This window comes from Eleutherodactylus coqui, chromosome 10, assembly GCF_035609145.1.
Source record: "Eleutherodactylus coqui strain aEleCoq1 chromosome 10, aEleCoq1.hap1, whole genome shotgun sequence".
NCBI lineage: Eukaryota > Metazoa > Chordata > Amphibia > Anura > Eleutherodactylidae > Eleutherodactylus > Eleutherodactylus coqui.
In genome coordinates, this window is record NC_089846.1 from 132,288,518 (window position 1) to 132,309,753 (window position 21,236).

General features: G+C 44.0%; 1 protein-coding gene across 1 annotated transcript in view; it reads right to left on the minus strand.

The window, feature by feature from the left end:
• Positions 1-21,236, minus strand: part of DOCK11 (dedicator of cytokinesis 11) — a 240,901-nt gene that overhangs the window by 154,349 nt on the left and 65,316 nt on the right. The window contains exons 16-24 of the mRNA XM_066581860.1: positions 18,530-18,606; positions 14,010-14,194; positions 13,866-13,931; positions 10,597-10,689; positions 9,890-10,013; positions 9,599-9,720; positions 9,430-9,513; positions 5,550-5,639; positions 3,789-3,907 (exon numbers count right to left, since the gene is read on the minus strand). Coding sequence (XP_066437957.1) covers positions 3,789-3,907; positions 5,550-5,639; positions 9,430-9,513; positions 9,599-9,720; positions 9,890-10,013; positions 10,597-10,689; positions 13,866-13,931; positions 14,010-14,194; positions 18,530-18,606 — 960 coding nt within the window. The remainder of the gene's footprint in view (positions 1-3,788; positions 3,908-5,549; positions 5,640-9,429; positions 9,514-9,598; positions 9,721-9,889; positions 10,014-10,596; positions 10,690-13,865; positions 13,932-14,009; positions 14,195-18,529; positions 18,607-21,236) is intronic.

The window sequence follows — 21,236 nt, forward strand, 5'->3', positions numbered from 1 at the left end:
CATCCCCTGCATCTTCTATAGTTACGCCCCTGGTTCCAGGATAATATCTGCAAATGTGGCGGTAGCTTAATTTTCAGACACAACGGCACTGCACAATCTACAATGTATTAGTTAATCGGTGCTAATATTTTCAGAAGTCTGAAGGGAATTTTTTTTGTATCTTGTAAACCCTACAAAAGATCAGGCTTAGGGTGGCTTCACAGGAGCGTGCATACGCGCGCACAAAACATGTGTCTATTACAAGCAATGCATTCCCTATGGTGTGTTCAGATGTCCGTGTTTTACAGGTGCGTGCCTGTAAAGATAGGACATGCATGCACAATAGGGAATACACACATTGTCTTTAGTGGCATTGAAGGCAATGCTCTGCCGGCACCCTGTAATTGTTTTTCAGGGAAGAGCTTTACATATAAGCCCTTCCCTGAAAAACAACTTTAGTTTAATAAAAAACACAAAAAAAACTTACCTGTCCACCACTGCCGTGTCCCCACGGCGATAAAGAACACATCTGCTGCATGTTTCCTTCGTCCCTGCGAGGAAAAAGAATTCCCTGCTGCACCTGCCACAGATGACAGCTGCGGTAGCGGATCAAGCTGTCTGCCGCTGAATGAATGACAAGCAAGAGCTGCCTGTGATTGGCTGAGCGCCTCAGCCAATCACAAGCAGCTCTTTCAGCAGGCGGGGATTTTAAATCAGAGAGGACGCAGCTGAGCCCTGGCAGCTGAAGGAAGGTGAGTATGTGGTGTTTATTATTTTTAACACTGTTTTGCCTTGTTTTTCAGGGAAGGGCTTATAAAGCCCTTTCATGAAAAACAATCTCAGGATGCGGGCAGCTGGATCCCCTACCGCAGCTGTCATCTGTAACAGCTGTGGTAGGGAATTCTTTATTCCCCGCAGGGATGAAGAATTCCTTTGCTGCATCTGTCACAGATGTGGCAGCTGCAGCAGGGAATTCTTTTTCCTTGCGGGGTTGAAGGAAACATCTGCTGCATGTAGCAGATGTGTTCTAAATCCCCGCGGGGACACGGCAGCGGCGAACAGGTAAGTATTTTTTAGTTTTTACACTAAAATTGTTTGTTTTTCAAGGAAGGGCTTATGTTTAAAGCCCTTCCCTGAAAAACAATTACGGGGTGCCGAGTCCTTGTTCTAGAGATATTTTCTGCCAAACTACTGAAACTTCAAATACTTGATGCTGTAGATAAAACTCACAACAAAAGAAGCCAAACATGCATCACCTGATACACTGCAGGGCAGGCTCAGTCTGGCTTTTTGCATGCTACTAGGGGATATGGTGATTGGGCCTGCCCTGCAGTATCAGGTGATGCTTATTTGGCTTCTTTGCCTGTGAGTTATGTCTTTGTACATTTTTTCTCCCACCTCTGTGATTTTATGGTTGTAGATAAGGTTCAAAGAGTCCATCATTGCTTCATTCCATGCATCTTGCTTATCATTACTCCCAACCATAACACATTTAAACTCATTCGACCACAAAAAAAACCCCAAAAAACTTTCTTCCAATCACAGACGTCCCCTTTTGCTATTCTAGTGTCAATTTTCTTTTTTGCCCATTTCCTTTCCTCCGTTGCGGCCAGATATTTCAGACACCTTGTCATTATTTGACTTAAGATAACTTGGGGTTTTCATTACTTTTAACACAGTTTTGTGCCTTAACGGTCTCTAAATATGTTGAAAGAAATGGGCCTGACACATCGGCCTGTCATCATTTATCACACTCTTGATAAAAGTGGGTAATAGTTATATAAGCTTTAGGGCTCTTACCCACTGGCGATCCAGTGATGGGAGAGTGAGTGCAATTGCAAGATTATGAAACCAATGATTTTCAATGGTTTCATTCTCATTTGCAATGTCTTCACTCAAGGCGCCCAGCGCTAAGAAAAATCTGCGCTATCGCCTGTTGTTCTCAATGGGGTCGGCAGCAGTAGCGCCAGCCCATTGAAAACATAGGGAATACATCGCGCTCCCCTGACACAACTGTGACAGCTATGGCAGGGGATTCCTTCATCCCCATGGGGACCGCGGCCACAGCGGTCCTTGAATAACGGCTGAGCGCTACCTCTGATTGGTCATATCGCTCAGCCAATCAGAGGCAGCGCTTTCTGGAGGTGGGGATTTTTCAATGAAGACTGATGGGGACAGAGAGAAGAGCCGGACAGCTCTTCTAGGTGAGTACATGTTTTTAGGGATGATTTTCCAGGTAGGGCTTATATTGCAAGCCTCCCCATCCCCCCCAAAAATCATTGCTGCAAGGAATGCCTTTATCCCATTGCTTTCAATGGGATGGCAGCAGCGCCGGCCCCACTGAAAGCAATGGGAAAGCATTGCAGACCTCTGCAACAGCTGTGGCAGGGGATTCCTTCATTGGCCCCCGTGGGGATTAAGTTATCGCCTGCCATAGCTGTTACAGCTGTGTCAGGGGAGCGTGATGTACTCCCTATGCTTTTAATAGGGCGAGCGCTGCTGCTGCCGGCCCCATTGAAAACAATGGGTAATAGCACAGATTTTTCTTGGCGCTACGAGCCTTAAGTGAAGACATCGCAAATGAGAATGAAACCATTGAAAATAATTGATTTCATAATCATGTGTTTTCACTTACTGTTGCATTGCAGGAAAGTCTATTGCCAGTGGGTGTTAGCCCTTAGGCTGCATTCAGACGAACGTATATCGGCTCGGTTTTTACGCCGAGCCGATATACGTTGTCCTCATGTGCAGGGGGGGGAGGCTAGAAGAGCCCAGGAGCAGGAACTGAGCTCCTGCCCCCTCTCTGCCTCCTCTCCACCCCTCTGCACTATTTGCAATGGGGAGAGGCGGGGCTAAGTGGGTTGAATTAGCCCCACCCCCACCCCGCCTCCTCTCATTGCAAATAGTGCAGAGGGGGTGGAGAGGAGGCAGAGAGGGGGCGGGAGCTCGGTTCCTGCTCCTGGCTCTTCCAGGCTCCCCCCCCTGCAGATGACGAGGACGTATATCGGCTTGGCGTGAAAACCGAGCCGATATACGTTCGTCTGAATGCAGCCTTAGGGTGAAGTCACACGAACGTATATCGGCTCGGTTTTTACGCCGAGCCGATATACGTTGTGTGCAGGGGGGGGAGGATGGAAGAGCCAGGAGCAGGAACTGAGCTCCCGGCCCCCTCTCCGCCTCCTCTCCGTCCCTCTGCACTATTTGCAATGGGGAGAGGCGGGACAGGGGGCGGGGCTAATTCCTGGACCTTGGCCCTGCCCCCGGTCATTGCAAATAGTGCAGAGGGGCGGAGAGGGGGCGGGAGCCTCAGTTCCTGCTTCTGGCTCTTCCATCCTCCCCCCTCTGCACACGAGGACAACGTATATCGGCTCGGCGTGAAAACCGAGCCGATATACGTTCGTGTGAATGCACCCTCAGGGTGCTTTTACATGGGAGTATTTCCCATCTGTTTGCTGTCCGTGTATTTCACGATTAGGCTAGTCACACAAGCGTTTTTACACAAGGACCATCGTATCATGGACCGTAATTGGACGTGCAATATCTACTTCCTGCGGGTATCAAATAGCACACAGTCCATGTGTTGGACGGTGCAAATTGAGTCCAAGAATCTCAGCTGCGACTCACATACACCCATGAAAGGGTCCTTTAGATCACTTAGCTGACTTGCATTCAAATTGACATACATATAATACTAATTTCACAATTTGTTGCATTAGACTGCAGAGAATCTGGAATATTCTGGAAGCATATTCTGATATAACATTTCATTTCAAACATATCTGTTATAGTCATAGTGAATGAACACTTACAAAGTGCAATTTAAAGCTACTTCGTCTTCTTTGGAAAGTGAGGTTAAAACTTGAAAGAGTTGCATGAGAGTTACAGGTAAGAATTGTACCATCATGTGGACCTCCATCGCATGCAAACACTGCAGGGAAATTACAAGAAAGATCAATGATGTAATGCATAAAAACTTCCACTAGATGGCAGAAAAGGTCTATTTGATAGATGTATATTCAACCGTGAAGCCACAAAATCAATCACATAGAAGTCTCTATTACTACTGCTGCTACCACCACTATTGATATACTTCTAAAGTGTATGCTTACCTGCAATATTATGTGCGATAAGGTCATAGCAGAACAAAAACCAGACCTCGTCTTTTGAAATGTATTTGTCTGAATGGAACTTGCAATATAAAGTATGGTTTTAAACCATACAACCCCTGTAAATTAAATTTAGCTCTTGTGAGAGGCCCTACTACATAGAGGAACCAACATCTAATTTAATAAACTTATAAACTAAAGTCTCTGGTTAATGATGGTTTACAAAAGTAAAAAGTCAGGCAACTGCCACACCCAATTATGGCCATCCAAACAGAAAATGGGGTACTGCCATTCAGCTGTTCACAACACTTGCTTCCATTCATTTACAGTCCATCGCAGGTGCCTCTGTGCATTCACTGCGGATTGTCCTTGCAGTTCCCTATGGACGGTTCTGGTGCTAATGGATGTTACAACGGCCCGTCAAACCTCTTGAGTGTTTCAGCAGAGGATGTATGTGATGCCTTCCCAGCTCTTACAAGGCTTCGTTGGCCATGTTCTGTCAGTTAACAAGGTCTTCCCGAACATGGCTGCACTGCACACGCCACATGTTTCCATTTCCAAATAACATTGTCAACAGTGGACTTGGGAGGGTCCGGTCCAAAACTGCTGGAATATCACACACTGATCGGCTGTGCGGTTGACATCCCCGCTGGAAGTCTGCCAGCTCCACACCTCGTGGCATTTTGATGGCTTCTGTACTGGGATATTCCTGTGTGATACTCTCCTTTATACGAGTAACTATCGCGCACACGTCCGATTCTCCTGACCGCACAGGATTGACAGGGGGTCCCAATACTTTTGTCAACATAGTGTATAGCTTCTGAAAAGAGTATCCACAACATCCGTGCCAGAATAAGCAAAATCCAAATTATTCACTTAATTGTAAGAAAATCCAAATGTTGACTACTAGTCCCTGCTGTACTGCATGCATAAACATGCCAACAAGTCCCTGTCAGTCGCTGTTTCTGATTGTTTACAGGAAAATGGCGACACCAGCGCCGAAATTGTTTTGTGTGCTTGACTTTGCTAAGTGTGCTTCCATTGTTCAAGTGCAACGTGAAATCCGGCAACGATTCCAAAAACTGCCGCCTCGTCACATGTAAATTTACAAGTGGCACAGAAAACTTGTCGAATTTGGTTGCATATGCAAACGCACCTCAGAGACCATAAAACTGTAAGCGAGGAACCCAGCCCTGCAATGAGGCGGAAAATGGAACTTACTGGTATGTCATAAAAAACTTTGACCCTTCCTCTTTGCAGTGATGGGCGGATTGTGTACTTGCCTTTTTTGGTTTGCTTGTAATTAAATCCCCAAATCTGCTCCTTCTTTTTGGATAACCCCGTATTACTGGCCTACAGCCCTCCCTCCAACTCCTAACGCCGTGACAGCAGCTGTAAACACTTTGTAGCAGGAAGCAGATCAGAGCCGCTCTGGGAAAATCTGGTGTAAAAAACAATTTGTACCTTTAAATATTTCACAAGCTCCCCGGGAACATCTTTGGAGCCGGATGTGATTTTCTGGCAATACTCAAAGAAATTGTAAAGATGTAAATCCTGAAACAAATAACGTGTCAGTGACAAAGTATCAATTATGCAACAAGTAGATACAACAGTTGTATTACAAGTGGAAACATTACCAGGGGGCAGAGCGAGCAGCTACACCCCAGGCCCTGCTACCAGAGGGGAAACAAGGTCCTCTGTGCCACCCGGTAGGTGGAGAGCCTAATTGCAGATTTTGCATTGGAGCCCAGGAGCTTGAAGTCATGAAGAAAAAAGTACCTTACCAGGACCTATCATCCGAATCGATCTCCCACATACAAACAATGTAAATATGGTGATGAGTGATACGTCGCTCACTAGTCACTAGTCACTTCAGCTCACCTAAATATTAGTCGCAGGTCAATAAAAGGCGTCTGGTGTAAGCTTAATGTCGTTCATATCTGAGCGACTTGTGGATGAATTGGCATGGAGATCCCCTCTATGAACGATATCTCAGCAAACTCATGAATAATCATTTCTCTGTGTAAAGGCACACCACTGCTCGCACGCTCCGGCAACTTTTCTGAGCGACTACCTAAACGATATTTGCTGGGTTTAATGGTGCCAGCCTGAGCAGACGGGTGTGCACTAGACTCTACTGTTATTGGGAGCTCCCAGGAGTGACGACTTACCTTATCATATGGTGGACGCATGATGAATCTACTGGATGACCGTTTAGCAGGTCGACTACCCCTGAAGCCAGTCTGCTCTTAGAGCTCAGGCGCTCCAGCTGTCTAAGCACGTTTGCTGACATTTTACTTGATTTTTGCTAACTCTGAGTTATTAACTAGTCCTTGTCTATATTCAGTCCTGCTATCAGGGCGAAACGCGTCAACTCTAAGAAACCTGTTTATGGTATGTGGGACCAGTAGGATGAGTGCGGAACCACCTCTTTGGGGAGGGATCATCTCGTTTAATCATTCATAGTGCATAATAGCATCAGGGATAACTAGGGACAGGTATTACGGTCCCAATCCCTTATTACAGAGATTTAATCATCTCCTGATCCTCCATCCTTATGGAGTTGTGAAGATCCAAATGAGTGTCTGACTGCTCACACAATGGTATTGGTAAGACAATTCCTCCTATTACAAGTTTGTGTATATGAGCCTTCCGTGTGTATACTATTGGAACTTAATGTTTCACTGTTTGTCCTGTACGGGCGCTGTTTGTAATGGCTAATTGGTAACATGCCGCTATAGTGCAGGCTCATGTATGTGATCGCATTGCTCTAAGTTTAACATGTTCCACCTTCTATTTCATCCCAATTACAGAATAAAAGTTATGTTTTAATCATTGACATCACCCACTCCTGTGCAGGTATATTTTCATGAGAAAAGGGGAACCATACACAAAATAGGTCATACTATACAGTATTGAACAATAGGGGTGAGGGCCCTGCATGCAAGATACTATACTATAAGGAGGTATACACATAGGGAGCTCTACATATATAAAGCTGTATGAGACTATCACCAGCCGTGTTTGTGAAAAAGAGGTTTAGTGGGGTGTGTGGAGGATGCAGCGGGAAGAAGGGGCTCAGATTTCCAGGGGAACTGTAGAAGCAGGGTAGATGGAGTTTAGATTAGGGAACATGGTAGGCCTTCCTAAAAAGATGTGTTTTTAGGGCACGCTTAAAGCTAGAGAAGTTTGGAATTAACCTGGTTGTCCAAAGTAGCTCATTCCAGAGAACTGGTACAGCTCAGGAAAACTTTTGCAGGTGTAAATTAGTGTATGGTCATTAGCAGAGCGGAGAGCATGGGTAGGGTGGTAGGCAGAGGTGAGGGAAGAGATGTAGGGTGGTGTAGCATTGTGGACAGCTTTAGGGATGAGAATGAGGAGTTTAAATGGTATTCTGTAGTTAATGGGCAGCCAGTGTAGTGACTGGCACAGGGTGGAGGCGTCAGTGCAGCGGCCTGACAAGAAGATAAGACTTGCTGCTGCATTCAGGATGGATTAGAGAGGAGAAACCTGATCAGTAGTGAGTTACAGTAATCAAGCCAAGAGTGGATAAGGACGACAGTTAGAATTTTTGATGCCTCCACAGTGAGGAAAGGGCAGATTCAGGAGATGTTTTTGAGGTGCAGGTGACATGAGCAAGCCAAGTGATTGAATATAAGAAGTGAAGGAAAGGTCAAAGTCAAATATGACGGCAAGACAGCAGGTGTATCGCCAAGGAGTTATGGTGATACCATAGACTAAGATGGAGATATCAGGTTTAGGTCAGTGAGTAGATGGCAGCAACACAAAAAGTTCAGGTTAATTTTTAGACAGAGAGATGATACAGTGTTAGAGATAGCAGACAGACAGTCACAGGTATTTTGTAGTAGCGAGGGTGTGATGTCATGGCAAGAAGTATATGATTCGCTGCCTTTGGCGCAGAACTGGTATTGAAATTCAAATCTACTGATAGTTTGTCCAATGGGGGCCGTGTAGATGGAAAAGAGGAGAGGACCAAGGACCGAACCCTGAGGAACCTCAAGAGCAAGAGAAAGTAGAAAACGTAGAGCCAATGGATGAGACACTGAACCGGCGATCAGAGAGGTAGAAGTAAATGTTGGACAGCGCAATATTCATAATGCCAATAATTGGGAACATACTGAGAAGTTGGTGATCTACAATGTCAAACATCGCAGAGCGATCCAGTAGAGAGTGGTCGCTGTTTGACTTAGCTGTCAGGAGATCGTTTGACACTTTAGTAAGAGCAGTTTTTGTAGAATGTAGAAAGCAAACGTCAGATTTTAAGGGATCAAAAAGAGAGTTATCTGAGAGATAGCTTACTAGGTGCGCCTAGACCAGACGTTCCAGAAGTTTGGAGATGAAGGGGAGATTAGACAAATCAGTAGCTGGCAGCACACTATGAGTCAAGAGACAACTTCTTTAAGTAATGGGGATATGACAAGATGTTTGAAGGAGGAGGGAAAGGCACCAGAAGAAAGAGACAGATTGAATATTCTTGTGAAATGACCATGACAGCCTGGAAGAGGGACTTAAGGTGAGAGGGAATAGGGTAATTAATGCAGGTAGTAGGACAAGAAGAAGAGAAGAGACTTATTCTGTTGTTGGGTTTAATACTAAGAGTGAAGTAGAGGAGGTGCAGGAAAGAAAGACATCATAGCTAGTTGGGGACTGAGATGTTGTCAATTTACTCTTGGAAATAGGTCACCAGATCTTCAGCACTGAAATCAGTCATAGGGGGCTAACTAAGTAGGGAGTGAAAATAGTTTTTTTTTTTTGGTTGTTGGCTAATAAGGAGATGAGAGAGATGAAGTAGGCTTGTTTGGCATGGTGAATGGCAAGGATAGCTTATTAGGCGAGCGTAGACCAGACGTTCCAGAATTTTGGAGATGGAGATATTAGAGATGAGTCAGTAGCTCTGGGCAATATCTCAGCAAACAACTAATGAACAGTCATCACTCTGTGTAAAAGCAAACTGTCAGCAACTTTTCTGAGTGACTTACTGAATGATAGCTGCTCTGTGTAATGGTACCTTAAGAAAATAGCATCTTCAGTAACTCATAAGGACAGTGTGATGCTCAAGAACACACCGGGGCAGATTCACGAATGTGATTGTACCTTCCTCTATACAATAATGGAAACTTAATGTCACTACTCACATTCACTGTTAACGAGGGATTGGGCAAACTGTAAAGGCCAAATATTTGCTGGATATAAAGATGAGCAATTTATTTTTGCTACATCCAAGTGGCATAAATGTTTCCTATATTATATAAGAAGATCTGACTTCTTATATGTGAATAGCATTTATAACACATACAGTTCAGTGTGATTATGAGACACTTACCTGTGTGTACACAGTGGATTCCAGGTGACTTCCAATTTTGAATAGCGGCTTTGCTCCATCCACCCATTTGATATCACTGCTGCTCTAGAATTGCACAGTTGTCATGGTTAATATGTATCCTCTACCTATCGTATCTAATCCATCTATCTTATCTTTCTATCTCTTTTACCTTTTTGGTGTCGGACTCAGTCTGACCTAGATATCCAGAGGGAAGATTGGCCGAGACTTGTAGCTGCTGCTCACATGTAATAAGTCTGCCTTCCTTCAATAAATGGACCCAGCTGTACCCAACTGAAAATAATAAGCAACAATTGGAAACAATGAATCCAGGATTAATACAGCAGGGACTTCCAACATCAGGAACACACTGCTCCATCAATTAGTGCAGGAAACATAATCTGATACAGTCTGGTCCAAAGGGAATATTGCTTTAAAAATAATTCTTCACTTTGTCTTTTACCTGGTGTTTCAGCATTTTCATGCTTCTTGCTGCTCCCCTTTGAATTGATGTCACAGCTGACATGAAAAAAGCTGAACAACAAGTGATGCTTCTGGTGGAGATGTAAAGGAAGCTCAACTTTTATCTGAGAAAAAACAAGACTTTCCTTCAGTAAATAGGAAAAAAACTAATATATATACTGTATATATAGTGGCAATGTCTACGTAAACAGAAGTTTCCTCACTCTCTACTAACAGAATGGCCTAGTGCCACTACACGTACCCAACAGGGTGTCAGTCTGGGGGCGTCCTTCCCTGTCAGACCCGTGGCATTACCACAGCCTGGTCACCTACAGACGTCAGGCTTTCAGCCTCTTCGTAGCCTCCTTCTAAGGGAGTAGCTCCAGTTCTCTCTCAGAGCCTGGCCGGCACGGCTTTCAGCAACAGCTCTGCCCCGGATTTCCGCTTGGGGCAGAATGTGTCTGGAGATTTTAGCTCCTCCAGACTCACCCGCACAGCTGTCCCTGCTGATTAGCACACCTTCCAGTATGCAGAAGGCCTGTTTATAGCCCCCTGCAGGCCATTCTGTGTACTGCCTTGCCACTATATATATGTATTTCATGCATATTTTGAGCATTATCATTTACAGAAAGCAAGAGTAGTGTTTACTATTTAACTTTTAAAAAGGAGTGGGTAGCAAGAACATCACCATCATGATAGAGTATTCACCTCATCATAGAACTCGGGGCTTTGGCTGTGATGAAGGACCACCGCATATGCATTAGTAGTGAATACAGGTCCGCCGGGCTTTCCATAGATACACTGCAGCCAAAAAGAAGATTAAATGTTACAATGACAAATGCATAATATAACTTATGTGAATTAGGTGGGTAAAGCGGTTCCTCTTCTACACCAAAGTGTCTTATTCTCTGCATTGTGCATTCACATATTTACAATCCCAAACAAATGTTCTTCGAGCTGTTGATAAACTGAAAATTACTTATAAAATTATGGATAAAAAAATAAAACAGATGGAAGTTTTGAGGTATTTTCTCCATGTCTGTAGCATTCTATTAAAGGGTTTTCCGAGAAACAAAAAATCCTATTTGCAAGAAATGGGGAAAATGTAAAAAATAAGCAATACTCACTAGTTCAATAATCCTTTGGCCCAGCGCCGTCCTCAATCCCCGGCAGTCTGGTCCCAGAAGCATCTGCAGCCGTCACATGTCATTCATTGCCAGTGATTGGCTGCAGTGGTCAAGTAAACAATGAGCATCGCAGGGGCTTCCAGGACAAGACTGCTGCGGACAGGGGAGGCTGTGCTGGAATAAGGGACCATTTAACCAGTAGGAATGGCTTATTTTATTGAACAGGCTATTTTTCACGTTAACGACAAGGCAATTTTTAAAAATTTCTTTCTTTATTTATTTTTGTGGGCGGTTGGCATCCTTCCATTCCAGGAACTGCAACTTTTTTTGTCCACATAGCAAAATGAAAGCTTATTTTTTTGGGGGGATGAGTTGTATTTTTTAATACATACAATGATACATTGGGTTAAGAGCGCCTCAGCTTACAAGTTTTTCGACTGGAGCGCAGGCCCTCTCCCGAATTTTTGCTGATTTAAGAGCAAAAACTTGGGTTAAGAGCCTTGTTCTCAATGGGGCCGCTGCTGCTGCCAGTGGCCCCGTTGAAAACAATGGCTTGCCGACAACCCCTGCAGTGTTTTCGGGGAAGGGCTTTAAATATAAGCCCTTCCCTGAAAATCATCCCTAGCTGTAGTAAAAAATATATACTCACCTGTCCGCCGCTGCCGGGGCTCAGGCGTGTCTAGCCGCCGCTTGTTCTCCCTGCATTTTTAATACCCACCTGCTGAAAAGTTTCAGAGCAGTGCAGGGAGAACAAGCGAGGCTAGACACGCCTGAGCCCCGGCAGACAGGTGAGTATATATATATTTTTTTATTTTTTTACTACAGCTAGGGATGATTTTCAGAGAAGGGTTTATATTTAAAGCCCTTCCTCGAAAATCACTGTAGGGGTTCCGTCGTCCTATTGCTTTTAATGGGGCAACGTCATCCCCATTGAAATCAGTGGTAGAGCTTCGCGATCCGGAACGGATTAATGGCTTTTCCATTCATTATAATGGGGAAAATTGATTTGACTTACGAGTGTTTTGGGTTAACTTGTTTATTGTGGAGCAAGCTGTAGTTTCCAGTGTTATCAATCTGGGGTATATGTGAGGGGATAACATTTTTGATTGCCTTTTACTGCATTTTCTTGAAGGCAGATGAATAAAAATTGGCAATTCTGGCATTTTCTTTATACCATTCACCATGTGGGATAACATATATAATATTTATGTTTTTTTTCTATAAAAAGGGGGTTTTGTAGGGAAAAATGTGCCGTGTTTATTTTACTCTGATGGTTTTAAAATTACAGTTTATTTAAAAAATTTTTACAGATCTTTTTTGTCCCTCAAGGGTGCTTCAATTTGTGAATGTTCGATCGCTAGTATATTACACTGCACTACCTATGCAGCAGTAACTTGCCAGATGCATGTCCAATTAAGCTGCCTTGATCGGGCCTCTGGTTGCCATGACAATCCATCGATACCCCATGATCACATCATAGGGTGCCGACGGATGAACAGGGGAGCCCCCTCTCACTGCCAATCACTTACATGCCATGATAGCTATTGACTATGGCATGTGAGAAGTTAAGCGGATGGGATCAGTGGTTGCTCTGCTCGCAGCCATTAGAACAGAAGTGTGGTTGTAAGTAGAGATGAGCGAGCCTACTCGGCCATGCCCCTTTTTCGCCCGAGCGCCGCGATTTTCGAGTACTTCCGTACTCGGGCGAAAAGATTCGGGGGGGCGCCGTGGGTGAGTGGGGGGTTGCAGCGGGGAGTGGGGGGAGAAGGCTCCCCCCTGTTCCCCGCTGCTACCTCCGCGCCGCCACGCCTCCCCCCGCCGCCCCCCGAATCTTTTCACCCGAGTACTGAAGTACTCGAAAATCGCGGCGCTCGATCGAGTAAATACTCAGAAAGAGTAGATTCGCTTATCTCTAGTTGTAAGTAGACAACTTAGCCCTGATTCGTCCCAGGATGAGACTTCTGTGCTCTCCTTAGACTAGGCTGCCATGTTTTTACTGCAGCCTAGCCTAATGCCCCTTTAGCGACTGATGTAAAAACACTTCTGGCTGGTCACTAAGGGTTTACAGCTTCTATTGTGGACCTTCCTTGTCCACTTCTGCTTTTCTTTTTACCATTCAAACGCACCTAAAATAAAAGATGAATCAACTTTGCTATAAAACTTGATAAAAAAAAACTTAATATAAGTTTGTGTAAGTAGCCTCTCTGCAGATCTATGTATCGCCATAGTAACAGACTACAAATAAACCCTGTGTAGTGTCATACTGCAATCACACCCCATTCAATCTGCCCTTTTCTTCTTGCTAACCTTTCAAATGTATAACAAGTAGCGGAAAGATAAGGAGATTCAGAAAAGTCTGCAATCGACCATTCTGCAATCATGGACTACTTACAAAGTTGCCTAATTTAACCCTTTCCAATCCACTGTCTGACGTCTAAAGACATTCTGATTGAAGGCTGTACAGCTCCGATGTCGGAAGACGCCCGGCAGGGTATTCTTACTGTAGATTACTGTCCACTCTGTTGTCAGGGGGTTTCTCCACCATGTCACATACTGCAGTACTGACTCTAGTCAGCAGATGGCGCCATTGTATAATGGCAGAAAGAGAATGCCCCCTAGGAAACCCTGAATCCAAATTTGGATTGCAAAGGGTTAAATTTTAGATGCATTAGGAAAATATGGTTGCAAAGGTAGACATAGTTTCTCACGGCTTCAGAAGAGCAAGTGTTTATACTAAGTAGAAGCCAAGTATGTCTTTTGTCTCTTTTTGATGGCTGTTGGCAAATGTAGCAGGGTTATACATGTGCAGTGATAATTAGTACATATATTGGAAAAGATAAGACAGCAAACCTTCAGAGCTGGTGCATCGGGCTCATCTAAGTCTCGGAATTCAATCTTGACTGCAATATTCCTAGCCTGAGTAAATGTAACAACACATTAGAAGAAAGCCTTCCATATAACCGTAGGAGACAAAACGGAATATCATCGACTTACCTTTGCAAATGATTTTTGTCCGTCGTACTTTAAATGTAGAGGATATACATAGAGATGGTTTTTGTAAGTGGTGAAGGGATAGCAATACTTTATCACTTCTGGAACAAATTCCTCAACTTCCACTGCAATCTTTTGGTTCTCTTTGTCATATGGTCTAACCGGTACATACGATGATGTCACACAATCTGGGGGAGGAGACAGAATAATTTATATACATTACATTAATAGACTAGCGGTGTGGGTTATAGCACTAGTGCACATGAAACAAAGCGTAAGAAGTACGAAGAAACTGAAGGGATCTGATTTGGAGGAACCTACAGCCATGTTAATCCTAATCCAGGTCTAGAAGGTGAGAACTACAATAAAACTGTCACCCAGGAGGCGCAATGGGAATGGTGGGTGAGAGGGATCGAACTTTCCAGAACAATATTCACTTCTATAACATTCCAGACTTGTGGAAAGTTGAGAGAAATGTATATGGGCATACAGTGGCCGGTACTCACCATCTGTCAATATGTAAAAGATTAAAGGGGTTTTCCACACAAATACTATTGATGATCTATCCTCAGAATATATCATCAATAGTTGATCAGCTGGGGTCCACTTTCCATGACAAAACACTAAGGGATCGGAGCAGATGGCTCCGACCCCTGTGAAGTGGTGGGCCCTTGCGATTGCAGACGCAGCTGTTATTGATTTTAATGCGAGCTGCGCCTGCAATTACAAGCCCCGCCTGCTACATAGGGGTCCGAGCCATCTGTTTCTGCTCCGACTCCTATGTACTGTGGCGCTGACAGTGGGTGCCAATCAGCTGAACGACCGGGGTCCCCAGCAGTGGACCCTAGCTGATCAAATACTGACGGCCTATCCTGAGGATACAGTAGGTCATCAATAGTATTTGCATGGAAAACCCCTTTACTTAGACTTCTCAAAAATGGCAGGCAAACACAGAGACTTATATCGAAGGGATAAATACTACAAAAACAATTCTGTTAATGATACCGATGAGCATTTTGGTAAACCTGTTGTGGTGACAATAACAGTCAGCCAAACTACGTGACCGGTTTAGGGTGCCTTCACACAGGGCGTAATATTACACCACAAACAAATCTGGATTTTCATGCAGATTTGCTGCACATTTCACCTTTAATGACAAAAAGGATGTCATCTGCAACAAATCGACATTAAAATCTATATGCACAACATGCAGATTTTGGGGCAAACTGACTTGTTCCATAAGATTACACTCTATGTAAAAAATAAACCGTGTAAGTCAACTGCAGCACTCTCATAGAATCTATGTGATCAGATTCTGATATTCTGCTGTATAAGCAGTGAGGAGTAAATGGATGCACCAGCCCAGTTTGGTCCGGATCAAAACCTTGTAGTCATCAGAGTTGCAAAGTGTAGACCAGGCAGCATCAGATGTAATTTCAAATAATTTTCAACCTTTATTCCTCCATAAAAAAGACCAGCGACGTTTCGGCCACTACTTAGGCCTTTCTTGAGAAAGGCACCCTTAAAGCATGTTCCTATATTGCAGTTTTCACTTGCACTTAGATGCAGATTCCATACCAAAATCCATGTGAAATCCATGTGTTTTCTGTGTCCTATTGATAGCAAATGGAATCACATTATGGAAAAAATAAGTAACACGTTGCTTATGGACATGGATTCTGCATTGGGCAGCTGCATGTGCCTTGGCCCCATTGATTGTGGCTTATCCGCACGTGGATCTGCAGCATCTGTGTGATCAATGTTCTGAACCCTCATCCAGAAAGGGGCATCCACCATTACATATTTCTCATGATACAAATCCTTAGCTTGTATTGTGCCAAATATTGTACATTTGCAGTGAAATGCATGCGCTTTTCTTAGACGATAGTAAGGGAAATTTTTAGAAGCATAAGAAAATGTTGCCGTTTGAACGATAAGTGATGAGATTTTGACTGCTTTTATAACCGCAGACAAAACACCAATTGTTCATGATATCAACTCAGCCACAACTTTACTTTCACAGGAGAAAACCATATGAGGCTTGTTACCCATAAAAATAGAAAAAGCCAATTGAATACTTTTATATGCACACTAGCTGATATACCCATCTTCGCCCGAGTTAATATGATACAGGTGTTTGCGTGTTGTTCGCACGGAAAATTTTATGAAGTCAAAGTTATTTTAGAGTAACCGAGGAACAAAATATGAATACATATAAAGGAGCGTTAGATTCTTCTGAGGCTGCATGTACCGATGTCCCTCTGTAGAATGTGCCATCCCTCCCATTCTCCTCATTTAGGACCTAAAGAATGTTCGCACCAAATTTCACGCTTGTACAACACCAGGAAGTTATATTACATAGGGTTGCACTCACTTTTGCAATTAGCATTGAATAATCGAGTTGTGACCCCTTTACTTTTCCTATTTAGGACTTAAAGAATGGTAGTGTCGAATTTTATGTTTGCATGACCCCGGGAAGCTACATTACATAGAGGTGCCAATACGATTGCACTTAGCATTGAATAATCGAGTTGTGACTCCTTTACTTTTCCTATTTAGCACCTCAAGAATACCTGTGCCAAATTTCGTGTTTGTATGACATTGGGAAGTTCATGAATTAGATTAGATACATTACATATGGGTGCCAATACTTTTGCAATTGGCATTGAATTTTTTGAGTTGCAACTCCTTTGATTTTCCTATTTAGGATCTAAAGAATGGTTGTGCCAAATTTCATGTTTGTACGACACCGGGAAGTTAGAGAATTAGATTAGGTACATTACATAGGGGTGCCAATACTTTTGCACTTAGCATTGAATAATCAAGTTGTGACCCCTTTACTTTTCCTATTTTGGACCTCAAGAATACTCGTGCCAAATTTCATGTTTGTATGACATCGGGAAGTTAGAGAATTAGATTTTCTACACTGGGGTGCCAATACTTTTGCATTTAGCATTAAATAATCGAGTTGTGACTCCTTTACTTTTCCTATTTAGGACCTAAAGAAGGACCATCCCAAATTTCATGTTTGTACGACTTCGAGAAGTTTAAGAATTAGATTTGGTACATTACACAGGGGTGCCAATAGTTTTGCAATTAGCATTGAATTTTCGAGTTGTGACCCCTTTATTTTTTCTATTTAGGACCTATAGAATAGTTGTGCCAAATTTCATGTTTGTGCGACATTGGGAAGTTAGAGAATAGGGATGAGCGAGTATACTCGCTAAGGCACTACTCGTCCGAGTAATGTGCCTTAGACGAGTATCTCACTGCTCGTCCCTGAAGATTCGGGGCCGCCGCGGAGCGGGGAGCTGCGGGGGAGAGCGGGGAGGAACGGAGGGGAGATCTCTCTCCCGCCCGCTCTCCCCTGCTCCCCGCCACGGCTCACCTGTCAGAATAGATCATCAATATCTGATTGGTGTGGTCTGACTCCTGGAACCCCCACGATCTGATTAATAAAGGAACCGCAGACCTTGGACCTTCATTTTTTACTCAGGCATAGCGCTGTGCATATGGTTGTGGCAGAGTCTAGTTCTGCAGCTCAGCCATGACCCCCTTCATTCAGTTGCTTAACAGGGATTCTGGGAGTTGGCCCTCCATGATCAGATATTGAAAAAACTATCCTAAGGATAGGCCATTGATATTACAGGCTTTAAAAAAAACCTTTAGTACTGAATAATACTATTACTGAATAATACTAGCTCTGACCCCTGTGTTGTGTCCAGCACTCGTAAATGTAAGCCAAGCTGGTATTGATATAGCATAGTATTATTAATATTTCCCAATAAAAACCCCTTTAACATTGGTTTTGAAGATGCTGCACCTCTAGTGGCAGATGTGAATGTCATTTGTCTGTTGCAGACATGTTAATGAGCAATACTGTTAAAGGGGTTGTCTCGTGAAATCAAGTGGGGTTCAGCACTTCTGTATGGCCATATTATTGCACTTTGTAATATACATTGTGCATTAATTATGAGCCATACAGAAGTTATTCACTTACCTGCTCCGTTGCTAGCGTCCCCGTCTCCATGGCTCCGTCTAATTTTGCTTTCTTCTGGCGTTTTTAGACGCGCTTGCACTGTGCGGTCTTCTCCCTGGTGAATGGGGCCGCTCGTGCCGGAGAGCTGGTCCTCGTAGCTCCGCCCCGTCACGTGTGCCGATTCCAGCCAATCAGGAGGCTGGAATCGGCAATGGACCGCACAGAGCCCACGGTGTACCATGGGAGAAGACCCGCGGTGCATCGTGGGTGAAGATCCCGGCGGCCATCTTGGTAAAGGAAGAAAGAAGTCGCCGCAGCGCGGGGATTCGGGTAAGTAATAAACTTTTTTTTTTTTTAACCCATCCCTTGGGTTTGTCTCGCGCCGAACGGGGGGCCTATTGAATAAAAAAAAAACCCGTTTCGGTGTGAGACAACCCCTTTAATACTGGGTATTACAACAACTGGCTACATGCATATTAATAACTTTCTCTGCTGCAGTTACTAGAGTTGCTGAAGACGTAACATTTCAGTGTAAACATCATACTTGTAAAGTCAAGTGGAACGCAGTCTACGGTAACATCCAGGTGTCCGGGGATAATCTGGAGCTTAGTCTTTTCTGGTCTGTGTTGAAAAAACATTATTGAAAAATATTACATTAGTTGCAGAATAATAAATCTAAGCAAAAAAGAGAAAAAAGAAACATTTCCTTTTCACATACTAAACATATGAGTTGAATATGTACAGTATAGTTTGGCCAAGGCTGCCCCTAACAAAAGGCATACATGCTACTTCTATCTCTCCTCTGTTGGCATGTTGCTGAAGGAGTATACCCATCTCAGACTTGTATAGCATATGTCTCCAGAACTTCTCTTAATGAGCCCTATGTGGGGGTCGGGATTACAGAAACAGCTCAGCTAGAATGTCTTATACCCGTTTCTGTCACTGCCACAATAGTGAATAGGAATTCCTGAAACAGTGTGGTGGTTCAATGGATCTGGCTCAGTGATTAGCACCGTTGCCTTACAACGCTGGGGTCCTAGGTTCAAACTGCAGCCACTGGGTCACCATGTTTCTTCTTCCTTCTCTGCGGGTGAAGAAGAAGAAACACAAAGAGAACATACAAATTCCCTGCAGGTGTTGTCCTTGGTCCATAAACCTAGGTCTCCAGCCCTGTAAGGCAACAGTGCTAACCACTGAACAGCCATGCTTCTACTATTATCCTTCTGTGGAGAGGAATAAACTCAAACACAGGGAGAACATATGTTATCCTTAGTCAGATCTAAACCTTGAACTCCAAAGCAGCAAGGCACTGAGTAGAGATGAGCGAGCGTACTTGGTTCGGGTGTTTTTGCACTTGAGCACCGCTTTTTCCGAGTAACTGACTACTCGGACGAAAAGATTGGGGGGGCGCCGTGGGTGAGCGGGGGGTTGCAGAAGGGAGTGGGGGGGGGGGGGAAGGAGAGAGAGAGCTCCCCCCTGTTCCCCACTGGTACCCCCCGTTCCACCACGCCGCCCCCCACCCCCTGAATCTTTTCATCCGAGTAGTCAGTTACTCGGAAAAAGCGGTGCTCGAGTGCAAAACACCCGAACCGAGTACGCTCGCTCATCTCTAGCACTGAGCATCTTCTTCTTTCTTCCTCCTCCTTCTTCTTCATACTTGAAATGAACAGGAGGAGAATAAAAAAAAGAAACACAGGAATAACATAGAAACTCCATGCAGATGTTGCCCTTGTTCAGATTTGAACCTGGGATTCCAGCACTGCAAGGTAGCAGTGCTAACCACTGAGCCACATCCATTGAGCTACAACCGCCTCAGGGCTCTTAGACAGTGTTCAATACTAGTTATAGGGGTTCTTCATGAACTTCTGCTTCAGCCAAAACTAATCGCGTGAGGTTTAACCCTTTCCAATCCAATTTGTATCCTGGTTTTCCTAGGGGGCTTACTCTTTTTCTGTCGTTATACAACAGTGCTATCTGCTGGCTAAAGCCAGTACTGCATGTGGTGACACGTTGGATAGGCTCCAACAGCAGAGAGGCTGACTATACACAGTAAGAGAACCCCAACGGACATCTTCCAACATCAGAGTTGTACAGCCTTAAATCATAATGTCTTCAGAGGTCAGACAGTGGATTGAAAAGGGTTAAGTTATTACAAATAGAAATGCTTACAAACTTCGGCCCAAAACAGGGTTCTACTTGTTCAGTTTGCTCAAAACTATGTGGGATACATAGTTTTTCATTATTTTATTCAATATTTTCATGTAGAAAGTTCTTTAACTGCAGAGCAGCTTTATGGCCCATTTACACCAGCCGATGATCACTAAAAAAAAAACCGCTAATCGGCGATCGTTTTAGCGATAATCAGTGTGTGTAAATGGACGCTGGGCACCTGCTTTTTGTCTGCTTTTCAGGCACTGTTAGCTGATCGTTAAAATCAAGCTAACCTAAAAATCGTCCTTCACTCTTATCAGAAGTTCGCTATGGGGAGTGCTGATAGCATTGTTTCCTTGTGGAGAACAAAGGATCTGAGCGCAGATAACAGCCTTGGGCTATTACCTGCATTCAGGGAAGGCTTCATTTGCACACTTAATTGGTATTTAAGTAGCTGAGTAGCTACTTAATAGTTTATGCAAAATGATCGCTCACAGCTGTCACTCAAACTGTCATTTGATCGATCATCTGCTGGTGTAAATGGGCCTTTAAAGAGAAAGCCTATGAGTCTTGCTTTCCTGCCCACAAAAAAGAGATTGACAGATTTCCTTGTATGAGTTTAGATCTGTATACACCTACTGTGAAGGGATGGAGGGCTCACAGCAGTTATGTACTGCGCTCCTGTATAGGACAGATCTACTTTTATTTACATCAAATGTGAAACAAAAAATAAATAAAAATAAGCAGCGTTTTCTCTTAAAACTTCACTTTAAGGCTGGGTTCACACGGGGCGTATTCCTGCCGGAAATCCCGCGGTTTGGCCGCAGTAAAAACCGCGAGATTTCCGACGGGAGAACCGCCGTGGAAAAAGCCGCAGCGGCTTTGAAGCGGCCCCGGCCGCTCGCTTTTCCGTTGCGGCTGGCGCTTCCATAGAGGAGAGCGTGTCCGCGACGAAAGTAAATAATAAATAGACATGCTGCATCTTTTGAAGCCGCGGTTGCGGCGGCCGCAGCCACGGCTTCAGCCGGACTTACCGCAGCAAATTGGCCGTCCCGTGTGGACGAGATTTCTGAGAAATCTCGTCCACATGGCTGGCTAAT